The sequence below is a fragment of the Psittacula echo genome, assembly GCF_963264785.1.
Source record: "Psittacula echo genome assembly, chromosome: Z".
Taxonomy (NCBI): domain Eukaryota; kingdom Metazoa; phylum Chordata; class Aves; order Psittaciformes; family Psittacidae; genus Psittacula; species Psittacula echo.
Window position 1 is genome coordinate 75,066,760 of NC_137742.1, and position 27,849 is coordinate 75,094,608.

At 41.2% G+C, this 27,849-nt stretch overlaps 1 protein-coding gene across 1 annotated transcript in view; it reads left to right on the forward strand.

Annotated features, from left to right (window-relative positions):
• The window catches only part of RASGRF2 (Ras protein specific guanine nucleotide releasing factor 2), a gene marked incomplete at both ends in the record, with an annotated part of 139,990 nt that overhangs the window by 31,250 nt on the left and 80,891 nt on the right, over window positions 1–27,849 (forward strand). Inside the window, one exon of the mRNA XM_080637546.1 lies at window positions 19,647–19,753. Coding sequence (XP_080493672.1) covers window positions 19,647–19,753 — 107 coding nt within the window. The remainder of the gene's footprint in view (window positions 1–19,646; window positions 19,754–27,849) is intronic.

Sequence of the window (27,849 nt, forward strand, 5' to 3'; positions counted from 1 at the left end):
ACTGCGCATTTCTGTCTAATGGGCAAGAAGTCAATGACCTTTGACTGTTAGGCTGCTGCAAAGTAAAGATCAGGATGCTGGTTTGCACTTCTCAAGCCAAGGCTTCATAGGGTTTATTGTGGAACAACTGTACCATCATGGGAAGGTTTTCCTGTACAAAGATGATCTCCCTCAGGAGCTAAAAATCTCTGTTTATTCAAATTAGCTGAATATTCAGTATTGCTGCTGGGAATGCTATTTGACATAGGAAGCAAAATTTGAGGCTGCATAAGAAGGAAGAACATAAAATACTCTCTTTGTGGAAAACGAACAGAAAATCCCATTGTTCTGCATACAATTTATTCTTTTCTGGGAGACTGAAAGCTATTCCTGTACTTTTCTGCCCTCTCTTCCTCAACCTTTTTGTGACTCTGTTTTCTCCAAAATGACGATGTCAGCTTAGAATTGCACTCACTTCTCACTGTCACCTGCTCCTTGTATATGCTTTGAAATTCTCAATTGTACATCTGTGGAGAGCAGGATCAGGCTTTACTGGTCACACACCCAGAGTGTGTGCAGGATAGCCTGATAGAAAAGTGCCTGGACTGGGGTGAGATGGCTGTGGTCACTGAGCCTAAGCAACACCTATGACTCTGAAAGAGTTCTGCTTTGCCCTTTGCAACTTAAACCACACCAACTGGTAATCGTTGACTTGCTTCATAAAGTATTTCAGAAAGTGGTATTAATTTAAATGTGTGTAATACAAAATGCCCTAACAAACTGCATTGTTTAGAGAGTGAAACCACACTGCATGCACCTTACAGAATTAGAGAATCACAGAATCATTAGTGTTGGAAGGGGTGCTTGGAGATCATCCAGTCCAACTCCCCTGCCAAGGCAGGGCCACCTACAGCAGGTCACACAGGAACTTCTCCAGGCTGGTTTTGAATGACTCCAAAGAGGGAGACTCCACAACCCCTCTGGGCTCTGCCACCCTCAATGTAAAGAAGGTCCAACTCATGTGGAGGTGAAACTTGTGTTTTAGTTTACGGCCATTGCTCCTCATTCTGTTGCTGGGCGCCACTGAAAAGAGTGTGGCCCCATTCTCCTGGCACCTGCCTTTGAGATGTTTATATGCATTAATGAGATCCCCTCCCAATCTTCTCTTCTCTAGACTAAACAAGTCCAGCTCCCACAATCTCTCATAAGAGAGAGGCTCCAGACCCCTGATCATGCTTGTGGCCCTCCACTGGACCTTCTCCTGTAGCTCATTGTCTTTCTATACCCTCAGTAACAAAACAGAGTATTATCTCAGAAGAGCTAGTGGTGACACTGTTAAGATGATCATGAGATCCAGGAGTTGTGGAACATCTGGAAAGGTCTCAATTATCAGAAAGGTGCTTCCAAAGGACGGTGTTAACCAATGCAGGAAAGGAATTCATGCCTAGCATGAATAAATAAGTTCTTCAACTTTCCTATCCTTTGGTAAACACACGGTGCCAAAAAAAAAGGTCACTGCTATTTTCTTGGCATCCAGAACTCTCGTCACTCCAGGGGAAAAAGAGTTGATATAAAGGTATTATCAGTAAATGGATTTCTGAAGGTAGTTCTGTAGCTTCTTTTGATGTATTTGTGTTAAGCTCATTTCACCTCTCACAGTCAGAAGTTCGATTAAGGTGTTCTTGTTTTTGAATGGGTAGGATGTTAAGAGTAGCACAGCAAACTCTGTGGCTATGTGTAAATAGAAATGTGAGTTCCCCACCTGCCAGTACAGTTTAAAGAGTAAGAAATAGATTGCGTAAACTACATAAGTAATTTCGCATTGCTCTCTTTGTACAAACCTTGCTGTCTATAAATAGTGGTGGAATGACACGTGTAATTTAAACCAGAGTATTCACAACCAGTTTTTAGGGGAACCAAAAGCCAGGCATTCTCTAAAAGACGTTGAATGTTTCTATCCTGTTATCAGAGAATATGAGTAGTGATTGAATTACTTAAAAAGGAAACTTCAACATGTCTGTAGCTGTATGCGTGACACTCATTTGGGTGATGAATTGGGTATTATTTCTGAGTGTTTAAAGTACTTCATGTTGCATAAACTGCAAAATCTTTGTTACTAGCAAGCTATTGAATGTATCACAGCTAACATGATTTGAGAGATATTAGTAAAAACCTGAAAAGAAAACATGTAAAATAGTTGCAGTTGGGTAAATTGTTGAAAACTGAATATATGCTTAAGTAGGTCTGTGACAGTAAATATTATAAAAGGTGGATGTCATCTCTAAAGCTATTGGTTTTAAAAGCTAAAAATTATTTTATGCAAGCTGTGAATACATTTCAACAGTCTCCAGCCAAATTTTAACAACCAATTTTAGGCTCACCACTTGTATAGTACAATTCAGTTCTCACCCTTCATAAAAAAGTGAAGTTTTCACTTGTATATGCAAGGTGGGTTAGTTGATTGGGTTATTTTTGGTTTTCTAGTATAGCATGTCTAAACAGATTCAACAGTTAAGGAAAGTTCGGGGAATCTGTGTATAAAACTAGGGATAGTTGAAACTTGAAATTATGTTCCTCATGATAAAGGAAGGATTGTCTTACAGACTGAATCATATTAATTGTTGCTTGGCCAAGATTAGGTGCATTGCATTTTTTTGTTTTTCTTTCTTTTTTTTTTTTTTTTTATATTGATGAAAACTTGAAGGATAGCAGTTACAAGAATGCATATAGAAATGTCACAGAAATTTGATCCCAACCTTTCTTAGTAGGTAGGAGATGACAGGACACAATATACTGGATCTTTATGTGTCTGAGTATACTCAGGTGATTTTGAGACGGAGCAGTCCAAACAATTGCCTGGTGGTCTTGAATGTCCTAATAGGCTTAGTTATAGTCCCCTCCAAATGAGAAAGCACAACTTTTCTACTTACAGTCTTTAGGAGCAAGGTTGGGAAATATAAGTTTAATGAAGAACTTATTTCTTTGTGAGCCATGGTTAGAGAAGCATTTTTTTTTAGCTCTGTGGTGTTCATGGACTTCTTGAATGCCATTACTTGGCCTCCTGAATGTGGTACAGGTAGCTCTCCTTTTGTTAAAATATGAGTAAATAGAAGGCGAAAGTCCAGGCAGAACATTATTCTGGTGTTGGAATAACATTCTGTTGCTTAAAACTAGATTCTGTCACTTTTCTTCCTAAGTTTTTCACTAGATAATGCTGAGGATCTGACCTCTAGGGCTAGTTAGCCACAGAGAAAGGTTGTCAGTGAGCATGGTGGCACCAAAAAGACATTTTTCCTTGTCATGGAATCATTCAGGTTTGGTATGCAGTTTTGGAAACATTGCATGTGGCTCTTTTCAGTGGTCTTTTATTTTACATCAGAACCCTGTAATCTGTGTTGCTGGTGGGTGACTGTAGAAGTCTTGTCCTCATCTCACAGAATACTGCAGTTGCTTGAAATTATGAGTGTGTTTTTTTGTTTTGTTGTAGGGGTTTGGTTTTGTTTGTTTTTTTTTTTTTTTTCCCTTGAAACTGTTTATAGATAGAAGTTACTATATATAACAGAGATGTAACAAGGTCTAGGATGTGCTGACTTCTTATTCTTCCTATTATATGTTGGCTCACTTCATGAAGAGAAGCTCTGTTTATAGCAATCTTGAGTTGAACTCATTTACAGCAGATCTATATTTGGGTATCTTCACACATATCCTTGTGTCTAAAATAGGCACCATAATTGTTACCTTGTAGAGGAGTTTGAAGATTAGTTACTGTCTGTAAAGAGCTTTAAAAATGACAAAACCTTTGTTCAACTATCTTCAGAATACAATAAGGAAGCCAGCCAATTAATCTGCTTTCTAGAAGTAAATACTTTAAAATTACTTGCTGTGTAAAAATCATTTATTGGGCATGATTTGGGGTAAGTATACCCTTTTTTTTTTTTTTTTTTTTTTGTAGTATGTGTGGTGTTTAGTGAGAAACCCAGCTCCACTCTTACATAGACACTGTATGCATGCAGGCTTCAAAACAGGCCCATTATATAATTTCATTATTTACCCATTTACTCGTTATTTAAACTGAAGCTGTGCATTTTTACTAGTGAGGGTAATTTAATATCCAGAATAATTAAACATGGGCTCAGGTCGGTTTTTCATTACTTTTGATGTTAGGATTGATTAGGGAGGGTCTCTGTCTCATCTTGATCCTGTATGTTTGATGCATGAGCTGCCTAGTGAGATTTTGTCTTTATTACATAGATCATCAGACTAGAAGGCTATAAATATCCCTTTTGGCCTTTAAAGTCTGATGTTTTAATTAAAATGCAGAGATTTCTTTTCAGGGCAAAGCAAATACTAAGATAGTTCCTAGCTGAATTAATGTGAAGGAGCTCTGCATCGTTTTTAGATTTCAGACAAGAAAATTGGATATCAGATGCTCCGGCTGTTATTTGTACAAGGACGTAAAGGCTGTCAGTACATGGAGAAAGGTTAAGGTTGCTTAAGAATGGTGAAGGAATAAGGCAGGCTAACAGAAGAACAAACCACAAAATGTCTTAGTTCCTGAAAAATACACAAACCTGCCAGTGATTACATTATTCCCTGATGTCTGTTTCTTTCTGTTTTCCCCATCTGTCCTTTCTTTGTCACTTTTAACAGCGCAGTTTTCTACTAGAGCAGCTGTATTGTGTTCAGTTATGTGGTAAGGCTGTAATCTTGATTCTCTTTAGCTGTACCCGACTTGAGGAGGGACCAGAACTTGGATTAACGTGTCTGTTCTTTCCAGCCTCTTCAGCTCCAGTAGAAAGGCAGCTAATGGCACACAGGAGAAACAGAGGTAGAGACAAGAAGTGAGGAGCTGTGCCCCCATCCCCCATGCTGGAATAGGTCATCTGTAAGAATAATGGGATTTCTGTGCTTCTTTTTCATTGTTTGCACTGCAGACATGGCATTACAGGAGATCACGGTCCCCACATGTACTGGACCCTTTGCTGAACATTCCATATAACAGGTTGTATGTGTTGAAAATGTCTCAAACTATGATTAAACTTACCTCTTTCAAAGGAAGTGATTTTTCCCTTTGCAAGCATAAGAAATATATTATAAAAAACCTGAAGACCTGAAGAGATCTAAAGCAGCAAGTGGTGGTTAAAATTCACAGGTTTTATTGGTAAGTGGGATCTGCAGACCTGAATGCCATGTTTTTTTCCACTCCTTGTAAAGGTGAGTCCTAGGAATGAGGTTGAGAGCAGAGAGTGGTGATCAGAAGGATACCTACACCATTATGTATTGGAAGCAATTGTCTGTCTCTTGGTTCAGTGAGGTTTGATTTGGTTGTGGTTTATAGAAAATGCTTTTCCATTCATAGAAATTCGGCCTAGAAAAAGTATCTTCAAAGCACAGCAACAGCCATCTAAGGAAGTTAGACGTAGACATATATCAGTGTCAAGACCAGAAGACCTTACAAGTGAGAGGGGAGGCTAAGGATATGAGGGAAGGCAGCAGTTCTGAGAATGCTGTGAATGTTTACTAGTGAATATACTGGCATTGGGATGCAGCCTTTCAGGGCCCTGAAAAGTTAAATGAGAGGCTTTATGAATTGCTCTGCCAGACTCAAGCATGGTGATACAGAGGAAGTTGGTTGCCAAAAAGCCTTTTGATCTGTCTTGTGTGCAGAATTCCCATCAAAAATAAACAAACTAACTGTCCTGAATTCCACTCCTGTACTTTCACTATAGCTCTTATATCTGGAAGGCAGATGCAGGGACTGTGAGAATGAAGACCTTAGGCTCACTGTATGTATGGGAGGATCAGGTTCGAGATCGTCTTAAGAACTTGAATGTGCACAAGTCCATGGGACCTTATGAAATCCATCTGTGGGTCCTGAAGGAGCTGGCGAATGAAGTTGTGAAGCCACCGTCCATCATATTTGAAAAATCATGGCAGTCAGGTGAAGTTCTCAACAACTGGAAAACATGAAACATAACCCCCATTTTCAAGAAGGGGAAAATGAATGACCTAGGGAATTACAGACCAGTCAGTCTCACCTCTGTGCCTGGCAAACTCTTGGAGCAGATTCTCCTGGAAGGCATGCTAAGGCACATGAAAAACAAGGAGGTGGTTGGTGACAGCCAACATGGCTTCACTAAGGGCAGATCATGCTTGACCAGTTGCTATTTTTGTTACGGATAGGCTGGAGAGTATGGAACTGTGTCTGGGGGCAGGTGATCAATTAACAATTTGTGGGTCAGGGTTAAAGGGAAAGCAGCAATGGGGGACATTACTGTGGGGATCTGTTACAGACCGCCTGACCAAGAGGAATCTGTGGATGAAATGCTCTATAGACAGATAGGAACAGCCTCATGCTCACAGGCCCTTGTTCTCATGGGAGACTTCAACCACCCTGACATCTGTTGAAGGAATGGTACGGCCCAGCACAATCAATCCAAGAGGTTCCTCAATTGTGTGGAAGGCAACTTCCTTCTACAAGTGATAGAGGAGCCTACAAGGAGAGGTGCCATGCTTGACCTCGTGCTCAGCAACAGGGAGGGCTGGCTGGGAATGTGAAACTCCAGGGCAGCCTTGGTTGTAGCGATCATGAGATGGTCGAATTCGAGATCCTTAGGACAGTGAGAAGAGCATGCAGCAAGCTCACTGCCCTGGACTTCAAGAGAGCAGACTTTGGCCTCTTCAGGAACCTGCTTAGTAAGGTTCCATGGGATATAGCCCTAGGGGTCAGGGGGACCTAAGAATGCTGGTTGATATTCAAGGATCACCTGCTACAAGCTCAGGAGTGTTGTGTCCTGACTAGAAGGAAGTGCAGCAGGAGGGCCAGGAGACGACCTTGGATGGATAAGGAGGTGCTGAGGAAACTTAGAGGGAAAAAAGAGGTTTACAAAAGGTGGAAGCAAGGACAGGTGGCTTGGGAAGAATACAGGGATGTTGTCTGGGAAGCTAGGGAGCAGGATAGGAAATCTAAGGCCCAGTTAGAATTAAACTTGGCTAGGGATGTTAAGGACAAAGGGAAGGGATTCTATAAGTACATTGCAAATGAAAGACAGACTAGGAACAATATGGGTCCTCTCTGGAAGCTATCAGCAGAACTGGCTACCCTGGATTTGGAGAAGGCTGAGACTATTAATGACTTCTTTGCCTCAGTCTTCACTGGCAAATGCTCTGACCACACCACCCAAGACTTGGAAGGCAGATGCAGGGACTGTGAGAATGAAGACCTTAGGCCCAATGTAGGATAGGATCTGGTTCGAGACCATCTTAAGAACCTGACCATGCACAAGTCCATGGGACCTGATGAAATCCATTGCAAGGTCCTACACCTGGGTCGGAGAAATTCCAGGCACAGCTACAGATTGGGCAGAGAAGAGATTCAGGGCAGCCCCGCTGAGAACGAGCTGGGGGCAATGGTCGATAAGAAACTTAACGAGCCAGCTTCAGTGTACACTCGCAGTCCAGAAAGCCAACTGTATATCCTGGGCTGCATCAAGAGGAGCATGACCAGCAGGTCAAACGAGGTGATCCTGCCCCTCCATTCTGCTCTCGTTAGACGTCACTTGGAGTACTGGGTACAGTTCTGGTGTCCTCAACATAAAAAGGACATGGAACTGTTGGAGCAAGTCCAGAGGAGGGCCATGAGGATGATCAGGGGACTGGAGCACCTCCCGTATGAAGATAGGCTGAGCAAGTTGGGGCTGTTCAGCGTGGAGAAGAGAAGGCTGCGTGGAGACCTCATAGCAGCCTTCCAGTATCTGAAGGGGGCCTATAAGGATGCTGGAGAGGGACTCTTCATTAGGGATTGTAGTGGTAGGACAACTGGTAATGGTTTAAAACTTAAACAGGGGAAGTTTAGATTGGATATAAGGAAGAAGTTGTTTACTGTGAGGGTGGTGAGGCACTGGAATGGGTTGGCCAGGGAAGCTGTGAATGCTCTATCCCTGGTGGTGTTAGGGGCCAGGTTGGACAGGCCCTTGGGAGACATGGTTTAGTGTGAGGTGTCCCTGCCTATGGCAGGGGTGTTGGAACTAGATGATCTTAAGGTCCTTTCCAACCCTAACTATTCTATGATTCTGTGACCAGTTTAGTGGCCTTCTATGATGGGGCTGCAGAATTGGTGGACAGAGGCAGAGCAATTGATGTCATCTACCTGGACTTGTGCAAAGTGTTTGATAATGTCCTGCACAACATCGTTGTCTCTAAACTGGAGGGACATATATTTAATAGATGGACCACTTGGTAGATAAGGAACTGTCTGGCTGGCCGCACACTGAGTGTTGTGGTCAACGGCTCAATGTCCAACTGGAAACCAGTAATGAGTGGTGTCACAGTATCACAGTATGTTAGAGATTGGAAGGGACCTCAAAAGATCATCTAGTCCAATCCCCCTGCCGGAGCAGGAATACCTAGATGAGGTTACATAGGAATGTGTCCAGGTGGGTTTTGAATGTCTCCAGAGAAGGAGACTCCACAACCTCGCTGGGCAGCCTGTTCCAGTGTTCCGTCACCCTCACTGAGAAGAAGTTTCTTCTCAAGTTTAAGTGGAACCTCTTGTGTTCCAGTTTGTACCCATTACCCCTTGTCCTATCATTGTTTGCCACTGAGAAGAGCCTGGCTCCATCCTCGTGACACTCACCCTTTATATATTTATATACACTAATAAGGTCACCCCGCAGTCTCCTCCAAACTATAGAGACCCAGCTCCCTCAGCCTTTCCTCATAAGGGAGATGGTCCACTCCCTTAATCATCTTAGTTGCCCTGCGCTGGACTCTCTCCAGCAGGTCCCTGTCCTTCTTGAACTGAGGGGCCCAGAACTGGACACAATATTCCAGATGCGGTCTCACCAGGGCAGAGTAGAGGGGAAGGAGGACCTCTCTCGACCTACTGACCACCCCCCTTCTAATACACCCCAGGATGCCATTGGCCTTCCTGGCCACAAGGGCACAGTGCTGGCTCATGGTCATCCTGCTGTCCACTAGGATCCCCAGGTCCCTCTCCCCTACACTGCTCTCTAACAGGTCGTTCCCCAACCTATACTGGAACCTGGGGTTGTTCCTGCCCAGATGCAGGACTCTACACTTTCCCTTGTTATATTTCATCAAGTTATTCCCTGCCCAACTCTCCAGCCTGTCCAGGTCCCGCTGGATGGCAGCACAGCCTTCTGGCGTGTCAGCCACTCCTCCCAGCTTAGTGTCATCAGCAAACTTGCTGATAGTACACTCAATTCCCTCATCTAAATCGTTGATGAATATATTAAATAATACTGGTCCCAGTACTGACCCTTGAGGCACCCCACTAGATACAGGCCTCCAACTAGACTCCGCCCCATTGACCACAACTCTCTGGCTTCTGTCCTTCAGCCAGTTCGCAGTCCACCTCACTGCCTGATCATTCAGACCACACTTCTTCAGTTTAGCTATGAGGATGCTGTGGGAGACTGTGTCAAATGCTTTGCTGAAGTCAAGGTAGACCACGTCCACCACTCTGCCATCATCCATCCACTGTGTTATTTCCTCATAAAAGGCTATGAGGTTGGTCAAGCATGACTTCCCCTTGGTGAAGCCATGTTGACTGCCCCTCATAACCCTCTTATCCTTGACATGCCTTAAGATGGCACCAAGGATAAGGTGTTCCATCACTTTCCCACGGATGGAGGGGAGGCTGACCGGTCTATAGTTACCCGGGTCCTCCTTCTTGCCCTTTTTGAAGACTGGAGTGACATTTGCTTTCCTCCAGTCCTCAGGCACCTCTCCCGTTTCCCAAGACTTGGTAAAGATGATGGAGAGTGGTCTAGCAATGACTTCAGCCAGTTCCCTCAGCTCCCGCGGTGCATCCAATCTGGACCCATGGATTTATGGATGTCCAGATTGCTCAACTGGTCTCTAACCCATTCCTCGTCGACTAAGGCAAACTGCTCCGTTGACCTGACTTCATCTGAAGTCACAGGGGTACAGGGCTCTTCAGGACTGCCTCCGGCAGACTAGACAGAGACAAAGAAGGTGTTCAATAACTCTTCCATCTCTGTATCTTCTGTCACCAGGGCACCCATCTCGTTCATCAGTGGGCCTACATTGCCTCTGGTGTTAGTTTTTATCAGCCATGTATTTGAAAAAGCTCTTTCTGCTGTCCTTCAGGGGTTGGTGTTGGGACTGATCCTGTTCAACATCTTTGTCAGTGACATGGACAGTGGGATTGAGTGCACCCTCAGCAAGTTTGCCGATGACACCAAGCTGTGTGGTTCGGTTGATACGCTGGAGGGAAGGGATGCCATCCAGAGGGACCTTGACACGCTTGTGAGGTGGCCAGTGCCAACCTCACAGAGTTCAACCAAGCCATGTGCAAGGTCCTGCACCTAGGTTTGAGCAATCCCAGGCAGAGCTACAGGTTGGGCAGAGAAGTGATTCAGGGCAGCCCTACTGAGAAGGACTTGGGGGTGTTGGTTGGTGAGAAACTTAACATGATCCGGCTTCGGTGTGCGCTCACAGCCCAGAAAGCCAACCATATCCTGGGCTGCATCAAAAGGAGCATGACCAGCAGGTTGAAGGGGGTGATCCTGCCTCTCTACTCTGCTCTCATTAGACCTCACTTGGGAGTATTGTGTGCAGTTCTGGTGTCCTCAACATAAAAAGGACATGGAACTGTTGGAGCAAGTACAGGGGAAGCCACAAGGATGATCAGGGGACTGGAACACTTCCCATACAAAGATAGGCTGAGAAAATTGGGGCTGTTCAGCCTGGAGAAGAGAAGGCTGCGTGGAGACCTCATCTCAGCCTTCCAGTATCTGAAGGGGGCCTACAGGGATGCTGGAGAGGGACTCTTCATTAGGGATTGTAGTGGTAGGACAAGGGGTAATGGTTTCAGGTTAGATATAAGGAAGAAGTTTTTCACTGTGAGGGTAGTGAGGCACTGGAATGGGTTGCCCAAGGATGTTGTGAGTGTTCCATCCCTGGCAGTGTTCAAGGCAAGGTTGGACAGAGTCTTGAGCAATATTGTCGAGTGTGAGACCTCCCTGCATATGCCAGGGGGTTGGAACTAGATGATCCGTTCCAACCCGAACTATTCTATGATTCTATGATTCTGTTCAATGCAAGGCACTGGCAACAATGGTAGTAATGAATGTTGTGAGAAAGAAAACATCATGCAGCTAGGTAATGCACAGTCTTCTAGGCAAGCAGCTTGTGGTTTATGGCAGGAAATTCCTACTGGACAGTGTCAAATACATTTTGAGATGATGATAACCTATGCTCAGTTTATTATTAGTGAATAATTCAGCTGTGTTTACTGTGTTGTACCAGTTCCTGTAGGCTTTACTTCATGAAATTTCTTTTCGTGTGACAGGATTTTTCCCTGTTGATAAACTAATGCTGAAGTACAAGTGGTCTGCATTGAAAATACAGCAGATGGGCCTGTATTTGCCTCATTCTCTCATCCATGAAAACAATGCTATAACCATTGTAATTTGGCATAATTTTGATGCAAGTCAACAGAGTTGCAGGAGAATTAAGGTCTTCAGTGACCTCTGTGTATTCCTCAATTGCTGTTTTACATGCAAGATGGGTATAGTGGTTTTTTTTTGATATAGTAAGAGCTTATAAAACAGGGTATATTTATGTATAATCTTTCTAACTCCAGAATGGCTGATTGCATATTTAAATATAACGACCTCAGAATGCTGTTGCTCTTGGCCCAGACAGTATTTGCAGAATGGCTCAGGAAGGTGATTCATTGTCAGATGCCAGAACAGATTTTATGCAGCAGGTTGCATCTTGATTAATCCAATATTGGTTACAGAGAGAAGATACCAAGCCATCTCATCTCTGCAATACAATATAGGGTGTGTGTGCATGTGCATATATATATATACATATGTGTAATAAATGCAATATATATATGCCCAGTGTTAAAACCCAGAGCAAATACTACAGCCCATCTCTGACTCTCTTTGGTATGGGAGATGGAGATCATAGAATCATAGAATAGTTAGGATTGGAAAGGACCTTAAGATCATCTAGTTCCAACACCCCTGTCATGGGCAAGGACACCTCACACTATATCATGTCACCCAAGGGCCTGTCCAACCTGGCCTTGAACACCACCAGGGATGGAGCATTCACAGCCTCCCTGGGCAGCCCATTCCAGTGCCTCATCACCCTCTCAGTAAAGAATTTCCTCCTTATATCCAATCTAAACTTCCCCTGTTTAAGTTTTAACCCATTAGCCCTTGTCTTACCACTACAGTCCTTAATGAAGAGTCCCTCTGGAACAATGTCCTCTAATGTGTTCTTGATCAAGTAGCCTGGCAGATTAAAAAGGTATTCTCATTTAAGTCTAGAAGTTTTTCTCTGTGGTACTGTTCAATACCAGATTTCTGTCTACCGCAGGTGGTAAAATAACGTTAATAACTTGATGAAAAGAACCCCTTAATCACTAGGTTCCACCACAGAGAAAAACAAAAGCTGAAATACTGTGGTGGCTCTCCACCAGTTTATTTTTCTGAAGTATCAAAATCAAAACCAACACGTGCAAGAAAAAACCCAGACAGTAAGTAAGCGCCAGGAGTTCATGAAAATGCCAGTGTATCTTGTTTATAATAAAATGTGAAATTTTGAAGAATTTAAAAGACTCATACACCAAATGAAGTTTTAATTAGCTCCTGTAAGACTATGAGAAAGGGTTTATTTGAGTGGACCAAAGAGTAAATTGGTCTAGTATCTTATCTCACTCTGAGGACATGCTGGGCAAGGCATCAGCTGAGGTACATATTTTGCTTTTCCTTCCCCTCTCCTTTTAGACAACATTAAGCTTCCAGTTATTTTCAGCTTTGGGACTGTTTGAATTCTGAATATGTGAGTTCTATGTAGCCCATGATTTCTCTACAGTGAACTCCATGGTCTCCTCGCGACCCACTGACACTTACTATGGTTACCACTTCCTTTGTCAAGGAGGAATGCAGTTTACTACCAATTCTATGAAGAACCACTTTATTTTGTATGTTGTGAAGCTGATTTTTATGATGTTTAGAGAACAGATTTTTTATTAATTGAAAGAGAATTAGAGCATTGGATTCCTATCCATCCATTTAATATCTCTTGTGATTTTGTAGACCCATGTTGTATGCTGAAGGTTGTCTCTTTGTACTGAAGAGTCTCAGCTTCAGTTTTTACATATATAGGTATCTGATTTGGACATACACAAGTCTTTCCCTACCACTTTTATCTTTTTCTGAATCTGTTCCATTTCATGTTGCCCTTTCTGTGACGAGAGGTCCAAAACTACTCACAGTATTCAAGATGTGTTGCAGTTTAACAGCCTTGTCTACTTTGTTTCTTTCCCAGTTGTCTCTGTGCGAGCTGTGGTTTACTTTTTTTAGCAGCTACTGAGCTTTGTCTCGTGTTTTCATGGAACTTACTCCAGGATCTTATTCCTGAGTGGTACTACTGATCCCTGAGTTTATCTTTTCACGTGTGAAGCTTGAAATGTTTTTCCTCATTTATGTCACTTTGCATTTGCAGACAATGAGTTTCAAGTGTCATTTTACTGTCCAGTAACTCAGGCTTGTTGAGTCTGCAGATCTTCATAATAGGTTCTTATCATTACTATCCTGAATAATTAACAAATTTTGTCATTCTTTGGAATGCCTATCTCAGTCCTCTATGCTATTTCCTGAGGAAGTCCTTTGATGATCTTGTTCCATAGTAAGAACTGAGAGATGGCCTAATATTCCCTCTCTGTTTCCTAGCTTGTTTATCCAGAGAGGGACATTTCTTTTTGTAAGTTCTAGACACTTATGTGTTTATATCAAAATTATTTGAAAACCGTTTCATTGTAATCCAGATGTTTGTTGACGCCTTCAGAGAACGCCACAGGGTTCAGAGGAGATGGCATCCTTTTACAAAAGCCGCTCTGTCTCTTCCCAGGTACATCATGTTAATTCAGATGTCCACTAATCATATTATCATTATTGCTTCTGCTAACTGGTGTGATACTAACATGAAGCATATTGGTTTTGTAGATTTTCCTGGAAACTTTTAAAAGCATTGTCATGGTTTTCACCCTCCTGGCATTATTCCATTCTCATGTTAATTTATCAATAATGGGCTATGAATTCCTTGCCAGTGCTAGTGGCACAGCAAGTTTCAGAACGTGGCAAAACCTCACCCTGGCATTTATCTTCTTTTGACTTAAGGCACAATACTCTTCTTCCCACTAACATGCTGCTGATCTGGGGATGGGGAGGGATTATTGTCTTCTCCAATCTGGTCATCTGCATACACTCATCCTCTTGCACTTGTTCCCTTTTAGGGATGCTACCTTCTTCCAAGCGTGTTCCCTTCTTTTCATTCCCTTTCCCCAGGATGTAAGAAATACAGTACAAATAATGTTCTGTATTTCAGCAGCTGGGAAACTACTGTCAATAGAACACATCTAATGTGTTAACTTAATGTGAAAACTTAATGATTTAACATGCCCTTGAATAATACAAGCTGCTTTGATTTAGACTGCAGTTTGCTGCTTTTCCTTAAAGGATTATTGAAGAGTTTTCAATTGTTGCAGTGATTGTCCTCTGCTGCCCAATAATTTCCTAGTGTTTGAGATTGCATAGAGGTTTCCAGCTTTAGAAATGAAAATATCTTTAGAAGTCAAGAATGAGAAATACTTTTAGCTTGTCATTTTAAATACTTTTCCACATTTTTTAGCCTCAAAGTTTTTTTAACATGCCCTTATAAGCATCAGGTAGTGAATGTAAGCCTTAAAGGTACAGCAGATAATTAAGCTTCCTCTTGCCTTGCACTGAAGACAGACTTTTGTGAAGTCTTTTCATTTTTGGTTGCTATCTTAGTACAGACTAACTTTTTACATTTGTTTTGCATTTATAGTCTTCATTCTTATAAATATTGGTGACTGGAAATTTTTCTTTTAAATTACTGTCAAAGTCCTGGCTTGAATGATTAAACCAAGACTGTTAAACCAAGTTACTAAAAGATCAGGAAATAACATGTAACAAGGTCATGACACATTTAAGGTTTAAAAATTGTATTTTTATAGGATATTATGAAGATAATTAAATTTGTTCTGTTTGGTTAGATAAGTTTAGGGAAAAGCAGTTCATAAGAAAGTAGCTGTTACCACACTATAGTAATTTACCAGCCCACAATACAACAAAATGTACTAGTCTCCTTGGAGTCCTTTGAAACATGATTTAAATGGTTATATGCTGTGCTTTTGGAAGGATAAGATAACAAAGCCACTGTTGACACATGCGTCATTTCTCCAGTATCCGTTTTTCTATCTGGACATTCAAAGCTGACCAAATTTATGAGGAGCTGAAGGCAGGAACCTGCAGTAAGAGTTGCCAAGCAGCATTATTATCCGGGATGGCAGCTTTCCTGCTTGTGACAGGTAGGAGCACCACTGTGGGAAGATGGGTGTCCATTCTTTGTCCTTCTGTGGTTCGGTAACTGAATTGTTGCAAGCATCACCCCTAATTTACAAATGGAAAAGTCATATCAGGTTACTAGAGCTACTGGGAGATGAAAAGGAGTAATGGATGAAGCAGACATAGTAATATGTTATCAGGGCATAGGGGATCAGAGATAGGATAGGAGATGTTCTTTGTAGTTTCCATGTGAGGTAGAGAGAAAAGAATGAGCTGTGGGACCATGCCAGTGTGTTGGACAGTGTGATGTTTCTGTCAGTGCTGCTCTCACTTCATAAACAGCACATGTCCTTGTTAGTCATGAAAAGAATGGCATTCTGCTGCTGGGATATTTTGTCTCACGGTATCTGTATTGGTGGAAGCTCTACCTCAATATGCCTTAAAAGCAGTGTTTCTGTTACAGGGCATATATCAGTTTTGCTTTTTTTTTTTTTTTTTTTTTTTTTTTTTTCCTCTCTCTTTGAAAGCATGGCAACCTCAGAGCTTTTGATAACTTATTTTGAATACAGCCATTATTGAGGCAGTTTTATAAGGACAAAGTTACGGTGTCAGCCGCTGCCAATGGTTAGCTCAGCGTAATCAATGTACTTTGGCACAGGACTTCTTTCACTCAGGGTCTTCATGCTGTTCCAGTTTTGTTTCTGAGGCAGAGGTGCCTGTCAACTCATTCCTTAGTCTTTCCTTTTCACCCTAGGAAGAAACTCTGATTAGCAGTAGGTGCAAGTCAGAGAAGTGATATACAACAGTATTCTTCATGCATCTTGATCTCATTGTTCTTTCCTTGACTGTGAGTCTACATACTGCCTTCACACCTGTATAAGGTAAATGAAAGTTTCCCTTCTTCTATTTGCAAACTTTATTTGAAGGACTCCCTGCCAAAGGTGTTCTTATTAAAACTGAGACTTACCATTTTGCTTGGGCATACCTGAATCCTGAAAAGACACTTTCAAATTAAATCAATGATTTTTTTTAATATCAAAGTACAGAATGTTCATTTTATCTTCTTTGAGTATGATGATTTTTGGAATAAACAATAATAAAAAATATCCAACTGGACTACAGGCTTACCTTGAAACATGTAGTCCAACGGACATAGTGAATAACGATGAGGGTAGTTAATGTAAATACGTCCTATAGTTCTTCAATATTTAGTATCACCTCTTAAAGAAAATAATAGTGTGCATACAGAAAAGTGGTTTTTACCTGTACTGTACTGCAGTGATAACAAAGCTAAGCTATTTTGGAAATTGAATGGCACCACTAAAATTATATATATCTATATATAAATATATATGCATACAGGCCCACTCACATACATCTCCAAATTGAAAATCTAATAATGCATCACAGATACACATCTTATTTTCTTGTAGTAAATTAGTTTTCTAAATAAGTAGCATTTATTTTTAAAAGAGAATTCAAGGATGACTTAGAGATTCTTTTTAGAGGCATGTTGTGGTATTTTCTTTGCACTTCACTTACTCTAGAATTGACTGCTTCTGTGTAAATGATGTAATAGCTGACACTGATGATTGAGTGCAGTATGGATCTTTGAATGGGGTGGATGGTATAGATGATTTTTAAAGTAGCCTGTGAAAACAAATTCTTCTTAAAATCTAGCATTTTTTTTGGGGTTTTTTTCTCCCCCATTGGGTCCAGTCCTACTGTAGTAGCCCTCTGTTTGTTTAAATATGTGCATTTTCTTGGTCTAAATAAGTGTTTACATCATGCTTACCACCAAAGTAACTGCAGACCTCTAAGTCTTTCTCAAAAGACATCTGAGTCACTTCATTTTAAAAGAAAAAGGAGGGAGGACTGTAATATTGTCTCTAACTTGAATCCCTACACAACAGGATTAAATCCAGTGCTTGTCGACATTTGTGTCTTTAATCTAGCTTTATATGTAGCTGCTTTATGAAACAGAAATAACTTGTTACATAAAATGCAGCTCTGAACAGTGTGATTTATCTTTAAGTATACTTTTTAAAATAGACCATTTCAGATTATAAACAGAGCGCATTTGTGTGTAATCTTAACACATTTCTTACTCCCCTGTAGGTTGTTTTCAACTGCACTGTATTATTATAGAAGTTTTTATCTACCAATGCTATGGAGATTCCTATGGACCTGATTAAATATTTCTTCCTATTCATGGCATTGAGGTTTAAGTGATATGAACCACTGGAAAAAAAATCCAGTCTGGTTTTTGTTCGGGGTTTTTTTGTTTTGTTTTGTTTTGTTTTAATCCTTTTAATGATTTATTGATCTTTGTCTGTGCTCCAAAGTGGTTTTGTGTCTGAAACTTAGTGGATCTGAGCATGGACTTTATATACCTGGTTAAATGTGAATGGCATGTCTTCTTGTGCCTTGTTTCTGCTTTGTTGGTATGTGGCTAATCCCACACTGCTTGTGGTCTTCTGTAAGAAAGGGGTTTTGTATACATGTAACAATGTTTAGCAAATCAATACAATGCTCATATGAATAGCTTTCTCTTTATGGAATGCCATAGTATGAGGAATATCGTCATATTACCTCAAAAAGAAACCAAACATATGAGTGTACTCAGATGCACAGAGGCAGATGGGTTTTGCAAATGTGAGGTCCCCAGGCATAAACCTTGATGCAAATGCAGGTGCACAGACAGTGCTAGAGCCAGTGTGGTGAATCCAGTGCATTTGGGGTGTATTGAACCTGCTTTGTGCACACTGTGCAGCCAGCTTGTGTGGTGTTCGTGTATATCAGGCTGCCAGATGTTTCAGAAGGGGCCACTAAATGGCTGGAATAATCTTTTTATATGGACGAAATTCGTTAACAGTGTTGACAATATCTGCAGCCCATTCTCTGAAGGTAAAATTTCATCCCTTCTGTTTCTGTTTCTGTATGTGCTCCTCCTGCCTTGGAAATGGCTTTTAATTCTGAGCTGCTGTTTGCTTCATCTCCAGCATGGTGTTTCCCTCAGAGAGGCTTTTTCAGCTGAGCTGTGGGTTTGACAAGGAAAGCAGAATGTTTGTTGACATCACTTCAGGTTTCTTACTGCTGTGCTCAATTGTTAATGGCATGAGAGAATGCAAATTATATACTTCACTTGCTGGCTGTAGCAAGTTTGGAGTTCGCTGTTAGACTCCAGAAAGTAATTGCCGCAACATGTGGTTATACTTGGTTCTGTGTTAACTGGGATGACGGTGAAAGAGGGTTTGAGAAGTTCTAGGTAATGAAGAAAACTGAGTGATCTGTTGCACAGAAGTTTAGGTATTAAGAGCTCCTGAATCACATTGGACCTAATAACCAGATGGTTTTCTGTATAAGCAGGCTGCCTGTGAAACAGCTGGCATAGTAATGGCTGCATTTAATGGATGTTACAGGTGTGCACTTAGGGTATTTTCTCACCTATTTTTATCTAAATTGAAAGAATTCTGTTTGCTGCCTGGCTGTAAGTTAATACTTAAGCTATGCAATGTAAGGTTTTTAATGACAAACTTTGTGAAATGAGTTTTAAGGGTTTTCACCTCCTTACTAGGTATTGCTATTATTACTACATTCTGAAAGTAGCAAAATCTTTCTTGAAATTCTGTGTTCTATGGAAATGTGTGAGAAACATCCTTCGGGTAAGAAATGTCATCAAAGAATATGACACTCATATGAACAGCATTTTCAAAGACATTGCAATGACAATTATGGGTGAGACTTCTTGAAAGAAAGGCAAAAATGTTTTGTGATTGTGATGAATGAGAAGGGACACTTTCCTAGTTCTGTTGGAAAGGTGAGAAAATAAGCTAGAGCTAGCTAACATTTTACATTTTTGTGAGGAAATGGTGGCAGTTCCAGATTTGGTATTGTATGCTGGCATTTTTCTAGAGAAAAATTTTAAGTGAAAAATGAAAGGGAAATAGAACTACAGGCACCCCACTACAGTAAGACTGTTGTAGTCAACTGCAGAAGCTGCTTAGGAAATTATATCCTGTTGTCTTGTGTATGGGAGCTTATGAACAGTAACTTATGACAAGTACCATGAAAGCTATTACCTTGACACACAGGGGAATATGTTAAGGATATAGTTTCAAATTCAATCCATGTTTTATGACTAAGAGCTTAAAACACATCTTCCTAGGCTGGCAATGCTTTGGGCTATGTTTAAAAAGTCAGATTTTTCAGATTTTTTTTTTATTTGTTTTACGTACCTGTTTTATTAAAATGTGTTTCTAATTTTTTTTTTCTTGTTCTAATTTGCAGCATTACTTTACTGTTCTTTTTGGCCATGAAGGGCAGAAGCCACTGGAATTGCGTTGTGATGATGAAGCTGATGGAGATGAATGGGTAGAAGCTATTCACCAAGCTAGGTATGAAACCTGATTTTTAATCCTCAGCTCCATTTTATTGTAAATAAATTGATAAAAATTTGAAAATCTAAATTAGATCTCTAGATGTTAAGAAATGTTACAGTGCATTAGATGTGTATTGTGATTAATAGGTATGTTATGGGAAAAAAAGGCTCCTATCATTCATGCTTACATCAATATGTATTTAAGACCAGGTTGGATAAGGCTTGGAGAAACCTGGTCTAGTGGGATGTGTCCCTGCCCGTGTCAGGGGGTTGGAAGTGAATGAGCTTTAAGGTCTCTTCCAAGCCAAATCGAACCATGTTACAATTCTATGATTTTATCATTCGTGAGTGGTTGTATTCCAGTTGAAATTAGTTAAAGAAGACTCTTACTGAAAACAACCCCTAGGATTAGTCCTCTGTTAGAGGCAATGTCTATTATAAGAATGAAGAAATGGTGATATGCCACGTGAATAAATCAGTGTTTCTTAAAAAACTCATATATAGAAATAAATGTAAAAAAGAGTAGGTGTTGTGATTTAAGCCCAGCTGGCACCTAAGCACCACACAACCACTTGCTGTATGGAATACCCCTTTGGCTAGTTCAGATCAGGTGTCCTGTCTGTGCTCCCTCCCATCTTCTTGTGCCCCTCCTCACTGGCAGAGCATGAGAGACTGAAAAATCCTTGATCAGAGCAAATGCTACTGAGCAACAACTAAACCAGCGGTGTGTTATCAGCATTGTTCTCAGTCTGAAGCCGAACCACAGCACTGTGACAGCTACTAGGAGGAAAATTAACTCTATCCCAGCGAACACCAGGACATGAGGTCAAGTCATTTTGATGATAAAGTGCAACAAATACAATTTCAACTTCAAAACAGAAGTCTTGACTAACGATGCAGGTCTGCATGGAGAATGGGCAAGGTTTACAGTATAGTCTAAATGCAGATCATCTAACTGAGGGTTTGTGAAATGGTTTGCGGAGGCACATGTCTTTGCTGAAATGCACTTTCTCCATCCTCCTCTGATAGACAGCTAATCTACAGTGCCATGGTAACACAGAAGGAACTAGTCAGTTTCTGAGCTGCCTAGGACATGAACCATGTAAACAGAAGTGATTTTGCTTTGTAACTAAAAATGAACACCACCAGCTAGTAGTTTATAATTTAGAACTTGTGAAATGAGGCAAAAACTGCAGGGGTTGTGTCACCTGGACATCCAGTCTTTGGTTCTGCATCCTCCTCTTAGCATTGGTACCTAACTGAATGTGGTCTTGTCCTTTCTTGGAAAGCACCTGCTGCGCTGTGGTATTACGTGAACCACATTTTGCATGGTAGCCCTCTGGTAACCACTTTATTTCAGATCTTGAGAAGCTATGAGGTATCCCACCCACCTAATAGTCACACCAGGTGCACCCCTGGGACTATCAGCAATGCCTTGGCAAAGGGCAGAGCCCTTCTTCCCTCCAGAGTGAAGGAGAGCAACCCAAAAGTTATTTGACAATAATTATCACCATCACAATGTGGAAGGCAGTGAAATACAGCTTTGGTGTACAACTGTCACATTGGCAAATCCACTGGTTGACCGAGAAAGAAACAGGTGCATGTGTGCCTGTGACAAGTGGAGACTAGAACATCCAAGGCCTAGTTACCAGTCACACTGAGTTTGGAAGGCAGTTACAGGAGAGATGCATAGAGTTTGGGTGTCTATATGTGTTCATGTGTGCAGGCTTAGGAACACCTGTCCATCAGTTAATGTGGGATCCACAGCGCATGCGTGTGCATGGTGTGGGTGTGTGAGGGAACTGGAAGTACATGGGTCCACGGCTGGTTACTGAGGTAGAGTTTTGTCTTAGACCAGTTACTGGATCCACAGTGTGCTAGGAAGAGGGGTATGCATGCATATCTCTGAGTGATGGAGACTGAGTACCAGTAATTAGAGAGGGTCTGTGGACACTGGAGTACATCCAGGACCAGTTCCTGGACCAATGAACAGGCTGCATGGATGGGATATTTTTGGGGGCACCTATACTGTGTTGTATCTATTTTTCCACTAACATACCTTCATTCCCCTCTTTGATCAATCTGAGGTGGGAACAGGATGAGGCTGCTGGTATGTCTGTGCCCAGCTGAGTGCTGAATGTTTCTGTCTGTGTTGATCCCCTCATCCAGCTGTGTTTGTATGAACATGCATGTTCATTTGTATTGGAATTATATGGCTAGGCTCACTTCTGGCTCAACATAGGTATAGGGAGCTGTGGCAGCCTCACCTCTGTAAACCTATCTGCTCTGGCAGCCCCTACCACTTTGGTCTGCGGATCTAGCTAGATGTTATTTGCAAGGCAGATATGAGATTGCTTTGCCCGTGTTTTGAGCACTACTCAAATTCTCTCTCCCCCATTCCCAGTCAACTGGAAGCTACGAAATTGCAGTTTTATTATAGCACCAAGCCTCAGGTAATACAGTTTCTTCAACAGCAAGGCATGAGTAGCACAGCATTTGCTCCTAGCTTCCAGGCACCTCTGAGCTACTATACTGAGCTTACAACTGCCTGTAAAATACTTTGTAAAATACACCCTGCATTAGCAAGTAAAGCATGCTAACAGATCTGAAAGCAAGCCTTTTTTTTGTTGTTGTTTTCTTTTTTAAATTACCGGTTGGAAGGCAGTAGCTCATCATACAGTTTAAACACTGACCTAGCTGAAAGAAGCACCCCCCCAGCATAGCACTCATGCGCTTCCATGTCCCACTCATCCACTTCCCTCTCCCTTGTGCATGAACACAGGTGTATTGCGTGAACGGTCACTGAACAGACCCAGAAGAATTGAGATGATCAATACTAAGCAGGCAAAAAATAAAACATAATTCCCTTTAGTGCACACCAGTTTCCCAATTAAGTTCACACTTGTGCCTGCATGAGAGAAAGACTGGTAAAGGTGTGGGAATGAATGGTTGACTTATGATAAGGACAGCTGCTTCCTTCAGCAGCAATGTAGAATTATGCAGGACTGCAGCGCACATGAAACTACAGCCTGAAGCACTTAATTTAAGACTTCCCAATAAGCTAAAGTAGAAATGGGTGAGAAATTTGGTGAGTACTGCATCCATATTAGAACAAAAAAGCATAGAAGATTTTGAGTTAAATGCAAAAAAGGAAAAACCACAAGCCCATATAAGAATTTGTAGGAGAGAGTGAAAAGTCTACCCAGTGTATTGTGAGTGAACCAGGTCTTTTCATAGGAGGTCAAGTTCTGGAACAAGGCCCAGAAGAGGACTTCCACGTGCAGTCAGTGACAAAGGAATTAGGATTTGCCAGGAATAAGCCCTCCAGCACAGAAACATAACTTAGAAGAAGCAAACCTTACTCTGCCACCCTGGACATTACTGAGAAGTCGAAACACTGAGAATTCAAATAAAAATTAAAGAGATGAAAAATAGGTGTGGATGTGGCACTCAAAATAATAATATTAAAATATACTACACTTCCCATTGCAATCTCAGAAGTCAAACAGTCTCTCTCAAATGAGGATAAAACACTGCAGAAAGGAACATAAGCAACGTAGCATGTAGCTGTAGCATGCAAAAGCATGTCAGCTCTGAATCATGTGCACTGTACCCTGCAAAATGACAGGCAGTCGCATCCCATCCCCAGTGAAATCTTCCAAGGAACAATGGACAATGCACAGCAGGAAATCCTTTAGGTACCAGTTTGCATTCAAACAAAGTGCCTGTTTGTCTAGAGTGGGACATGGGGTGCAGTGGGATTGTGTTGTTTTTTCAACAGTTTGTTCATGACTTGCAAAATAAATAAAACATGGAAGAGGTTTTGATGGCTGCAAACATGTACTTGGCAAAACAATAATGAAAAACAATCCAAAATTATATTTTGTGTATGTCGATCTAAGAAAAAGGAGGGGGGGAAGGAAAAAGAAAAAAGGCTTGATATCTTTGTCTCAGCTAAAATGTGGATTACCATGGCTACTCATGAGGATAAGACCCTCCAGAAAGCAATTATATAATTCCATCTCACAGACACCAACATGTTCACAAAGAACAGGATGTTTACAGTCCTGTTTTCAATTTAAGACTAGGGGGAATGCTCCCAGTATCTCCTAGAATTTCTACCTGAGACACCTGAGATACTACAGAAAAAAAAAAGTATCTTCAAAAGGCTACACAAAATATAAGATAGCAATTCAAAACAAAACCCTGACAGAATGGTCAGAAATGTCTTGGGCTAGCATCAAATGAATAGTGACAGTGAAAAAGTTGCAAAGCTTGTCCCATTTGTCAAAAATAAGGACTAACTCAAGAAAAAAATTCTAAATCATGATGCAGGCAAAATTTAATCCCTGAAGCAAATCTGCTCTATTTTGTTTGATTAAGTTGGCATGAAAAATCTAATGCAATAGTCTAAAACTATTATTTAAACTTCTTTCTTTAGCTGGTAACTATACAGGATGTTCTTGTCTCCACCTGTGACAGGCACAAAAGCACGTGCGCAAATGAGTTTTTTAGTCAACCACCCAACTTCATGGTCTTCCCGGTAGCTGGGTTGGATTTCCCATGTCCTGCAGTCATCAAATCACAGAGTCTCTGATGATCCAACCTGAACTTAATGCATCTCCTAACACCACGCTTCCCAGAAACTGATCCTACTCTCTAGCTAGGCAGGCATGACAGAGGCTGGTGATCACACACAGATGCATGCACCCAAACTATATGCGCAAACTCCCACCTCTCCAGTGACTAACTGGCACTGCAGACACAGAGGGATATATGGCCCCTCAGTCCCAATTCCAGCAGCTGGCACTTTTAGCTCCATGGATGTATATACAGAGTCCCCTCACCAAGGAAAGTAGTTAGAAATGAAGTTTAATGAGAAGACAGATTGGGCTGTGCTGATCGTGTGCAGAGCATGGCCAGGCAAGTGTTTTGGTCAAACTGGTTACATGTGACTCTATCCACTTTTATACCCTTACCTCTGTGTTTTTCCAAACTTCCTCCTCCTCAAACCTTCTTCATCCCTCCCTTTTCCTGCATTTTGATTTTTAAACATCCTTTGATCCTTAAACATCCCGTAATAAACCTTGCACAATCCCAAAATGCTTTTACCTGTATCCCATAGTATTTTTCACACCCCTATAGTTGGTAACTCTTCTCAGCCTGAAAGATGATGTGGGGAGCCTTCCCAGTGACTCGTCTTGGTGGGTTTGACCATACCTCCTGTGCATTTGTACTGCACATCATAGAAATCTGGTTTTTCCCCTAGAAGGGCTTTGTGCTGGAGCAGACATCTCAGTGCTGCTGCAGAGGGCTCTGTAAGTTCGTCAGTGGGGCTTGTAGGTCTTGGCAGACAGCTTTAAATAACACAGACATGAAACTTCAAAAGGAGTGATTACACTGGTGATTACTGCTGTGCAGAAGGTTGGTGTGGTAGCTGTTTTCTAAGGGAACATTTGAAATCCGACCAATCACACTTTCTGGAGACAGCAGCTACAAGTTCATGTCAGCTCTCTGAAGTCTCAGCTTGCCCTGCAAGGAGTGTCCTTTCCATTGTATTTAGTGTGCATTTCATGGCTGCTGTTGAACTCGTGTCTTGGTTTTGTGTAATGCGAAAAGATGCCTTTCTGCTCCAGTTTGTTTGTAGATTAATTCCTGTAGTCAGGTTTTCCTAGATAAAGAAGTGCCAGGACAATTGGAACTCCTGGTTTTAGTATGAGTTGTGAGTCTGATGAGTAACACACTGGCTAGTGAGATGTGTTCTCATGATTGTCTCATTCTTACACAAGAGGGTAGCGTTCCCCTCCCCACACACCCATGCTCCTACAGTAAGCCATTCCCTAACTGACAAGGTTTGAGTGCACAAAACCTCTTATGGTTGTTGGGCACCCTTGAAAAATATTCTTTATTCGAGTTTGTACTTCTCTTTCTCAAATAAATGGATATTGTAGTAAAAATCATTTGGGGTATGTACTTCTACTGCTCCCCCATGCATCACACAGTCCTATACCCACCCACCCGCCCTGTAAGTCCTGGTTGCTGTAGCTGTTCACCAGCCCAAGTGCCATTTCCCACCAGTTTGACTGGAAATCAGCAGACAACCTCTTTTACAGCCTTTCTAAACAGTTGTCCATGCATGTCTGAAAACCCATCTTTATTTTTTATTTTCTGATAAACCTCATCTCTGTAATCCTCACAGACATAGATGTCCTTTGATTTCCGTTATCATACCGGAGTTAATTAAAGTTAATAGTTCTTGTGTACAGGTAGTCCCTCAGGTCACCTTGGTTAGAGTCATGGGGGTGGATTGTGTAAGCTTTATTATGACTTTTACTGTTTCCATCTGTAGTGTGGCTGTTCATATGCCATTAGACTTTAAAACCTCCTTTGTTAAGGAGTCCTTTAGTTGCCTGAATATGATTTGCATGGGCAGATGTAGGCCATTTCTTTTGCCTTGCAGATCCCCACAGCCATATTACATGGCTTTTGTAAAGAGTTGATTAGATTGTCCATTTTGCATTTCAGAAGGGTGATTTGATATGACCAATGCCTGATTCTTGCAGCTGCCTTCAGTACAATTAGCATAGAATGATCCAATGAACCATAACTGTGGCCTAAATTTGGTACAAAAATCAATTGTATTTGCTGATAGCACTACTGGAACCTTTATCTTGGTCTGCTATCACAAGATTCTAATAACGCAGCATTGGTTAAACTTTCACACATTTTCTATATTTTCTGAACATGTCAGCTCTCACAGGGCATAAATAATGCATCATTTCTCTCAGGACTTTCTTCGGTTCTTCCTGTCTCTAGGTAGTGGTAGGTAGTGGTCAAGCAGAGCTTAAGGTTCTTGAAATATCTTGTCAAGGACTCCTTTGAGTCCTATCTCTACAGATGATAGTAGGAAATAGGTATAGCCTCAGCTTTCAGGATGCTCTTTTGAGTCTTACTAGATGTTATTATAAATTTATAGCACATTCTCTCAGTAAAATGTTAGTGCCTTTCATAGAAAGCTGTGGTTCACAGCAGTTGGTTCTTTCTATTAAATGATATCCAAGGCAGAGAACTAGACCTAGGTTGGCTGCTTACAAGTTGTTGTATGATTTTTTCAGCTTACTTTGACATTTGAACACTTTAGTACACTTTTCTTTTTTATATGCATGTGTAATCAAGTCAGTATTGAAATCCTGCACTCTTGAAAGGCTCCTGACATTATGCTGGATATCCAGGTTAGCACTTTGGGCATGATGATCTTTAACTCATACATACAGAGAGATGGTTGAAAAGGGCTGTTGGAAACACATGAAGTTTATTCCAGAATCTTCGGGTTTTCGTTTTCCAGAACAAGTAGCATTTTTGAGAAGGAAAATGAATAGCCTATTCTAAGATAGTGTAGGTGTACATAGGCTTTTCTAATTAACTCCTCTTCATACTGCTCATTATGGCAGTGAAGGAAATGTTTGGTTTCTAGGCAGAGATTGACATTTTAGACAGCCAAAGCCACTGACTAGGCAAAATACTCTGCGTACATCTCAAAAGTACAAAACCTTTTCAGTCTTCCATAGCAAAGTTTGTTTTCCCTAGTAAAGCAAGACTGTGGAAATCTGGCTTAATACATTAAAAGAAACTGAAAAATCTGAAGTTTCTTCCCCTAAAGGAGGAAAATAAAAATAAAAAATATGAAAGAAAAGCATGATATATAATAGTATCTCGAGTCTTACGTCAGCTCTGACTGCAGCTGCTGTTCACCCTTTGTGATTCTGTGCCCTACTAATTTCCTGCATCTTGAATAAAAGCAAAGCCAAATCTGTCAAATTCTGTATTGGAAATATTTGGTAGCAGAAGTGTAAGAAAATTTTCAAAATAACAAACAGGAAAAGGTGGTCACCTATCTGCATCTGGATAAAACTATGCTTTATATTCAATGTAAATCAAGATGGTGCTGCAGGCACTAAGGAATGCATTTTTTTACATATGTTACGTGTATTTCTGTCTTCATAACATCTCTCACTGTAAAGCAACCAGTGTTGTATATCTAACCCAGACACTTTTTATCATGTACAAATATCCCTTAGGGTAGAAAGAAATAATGTACTATGGTTTTTCTGA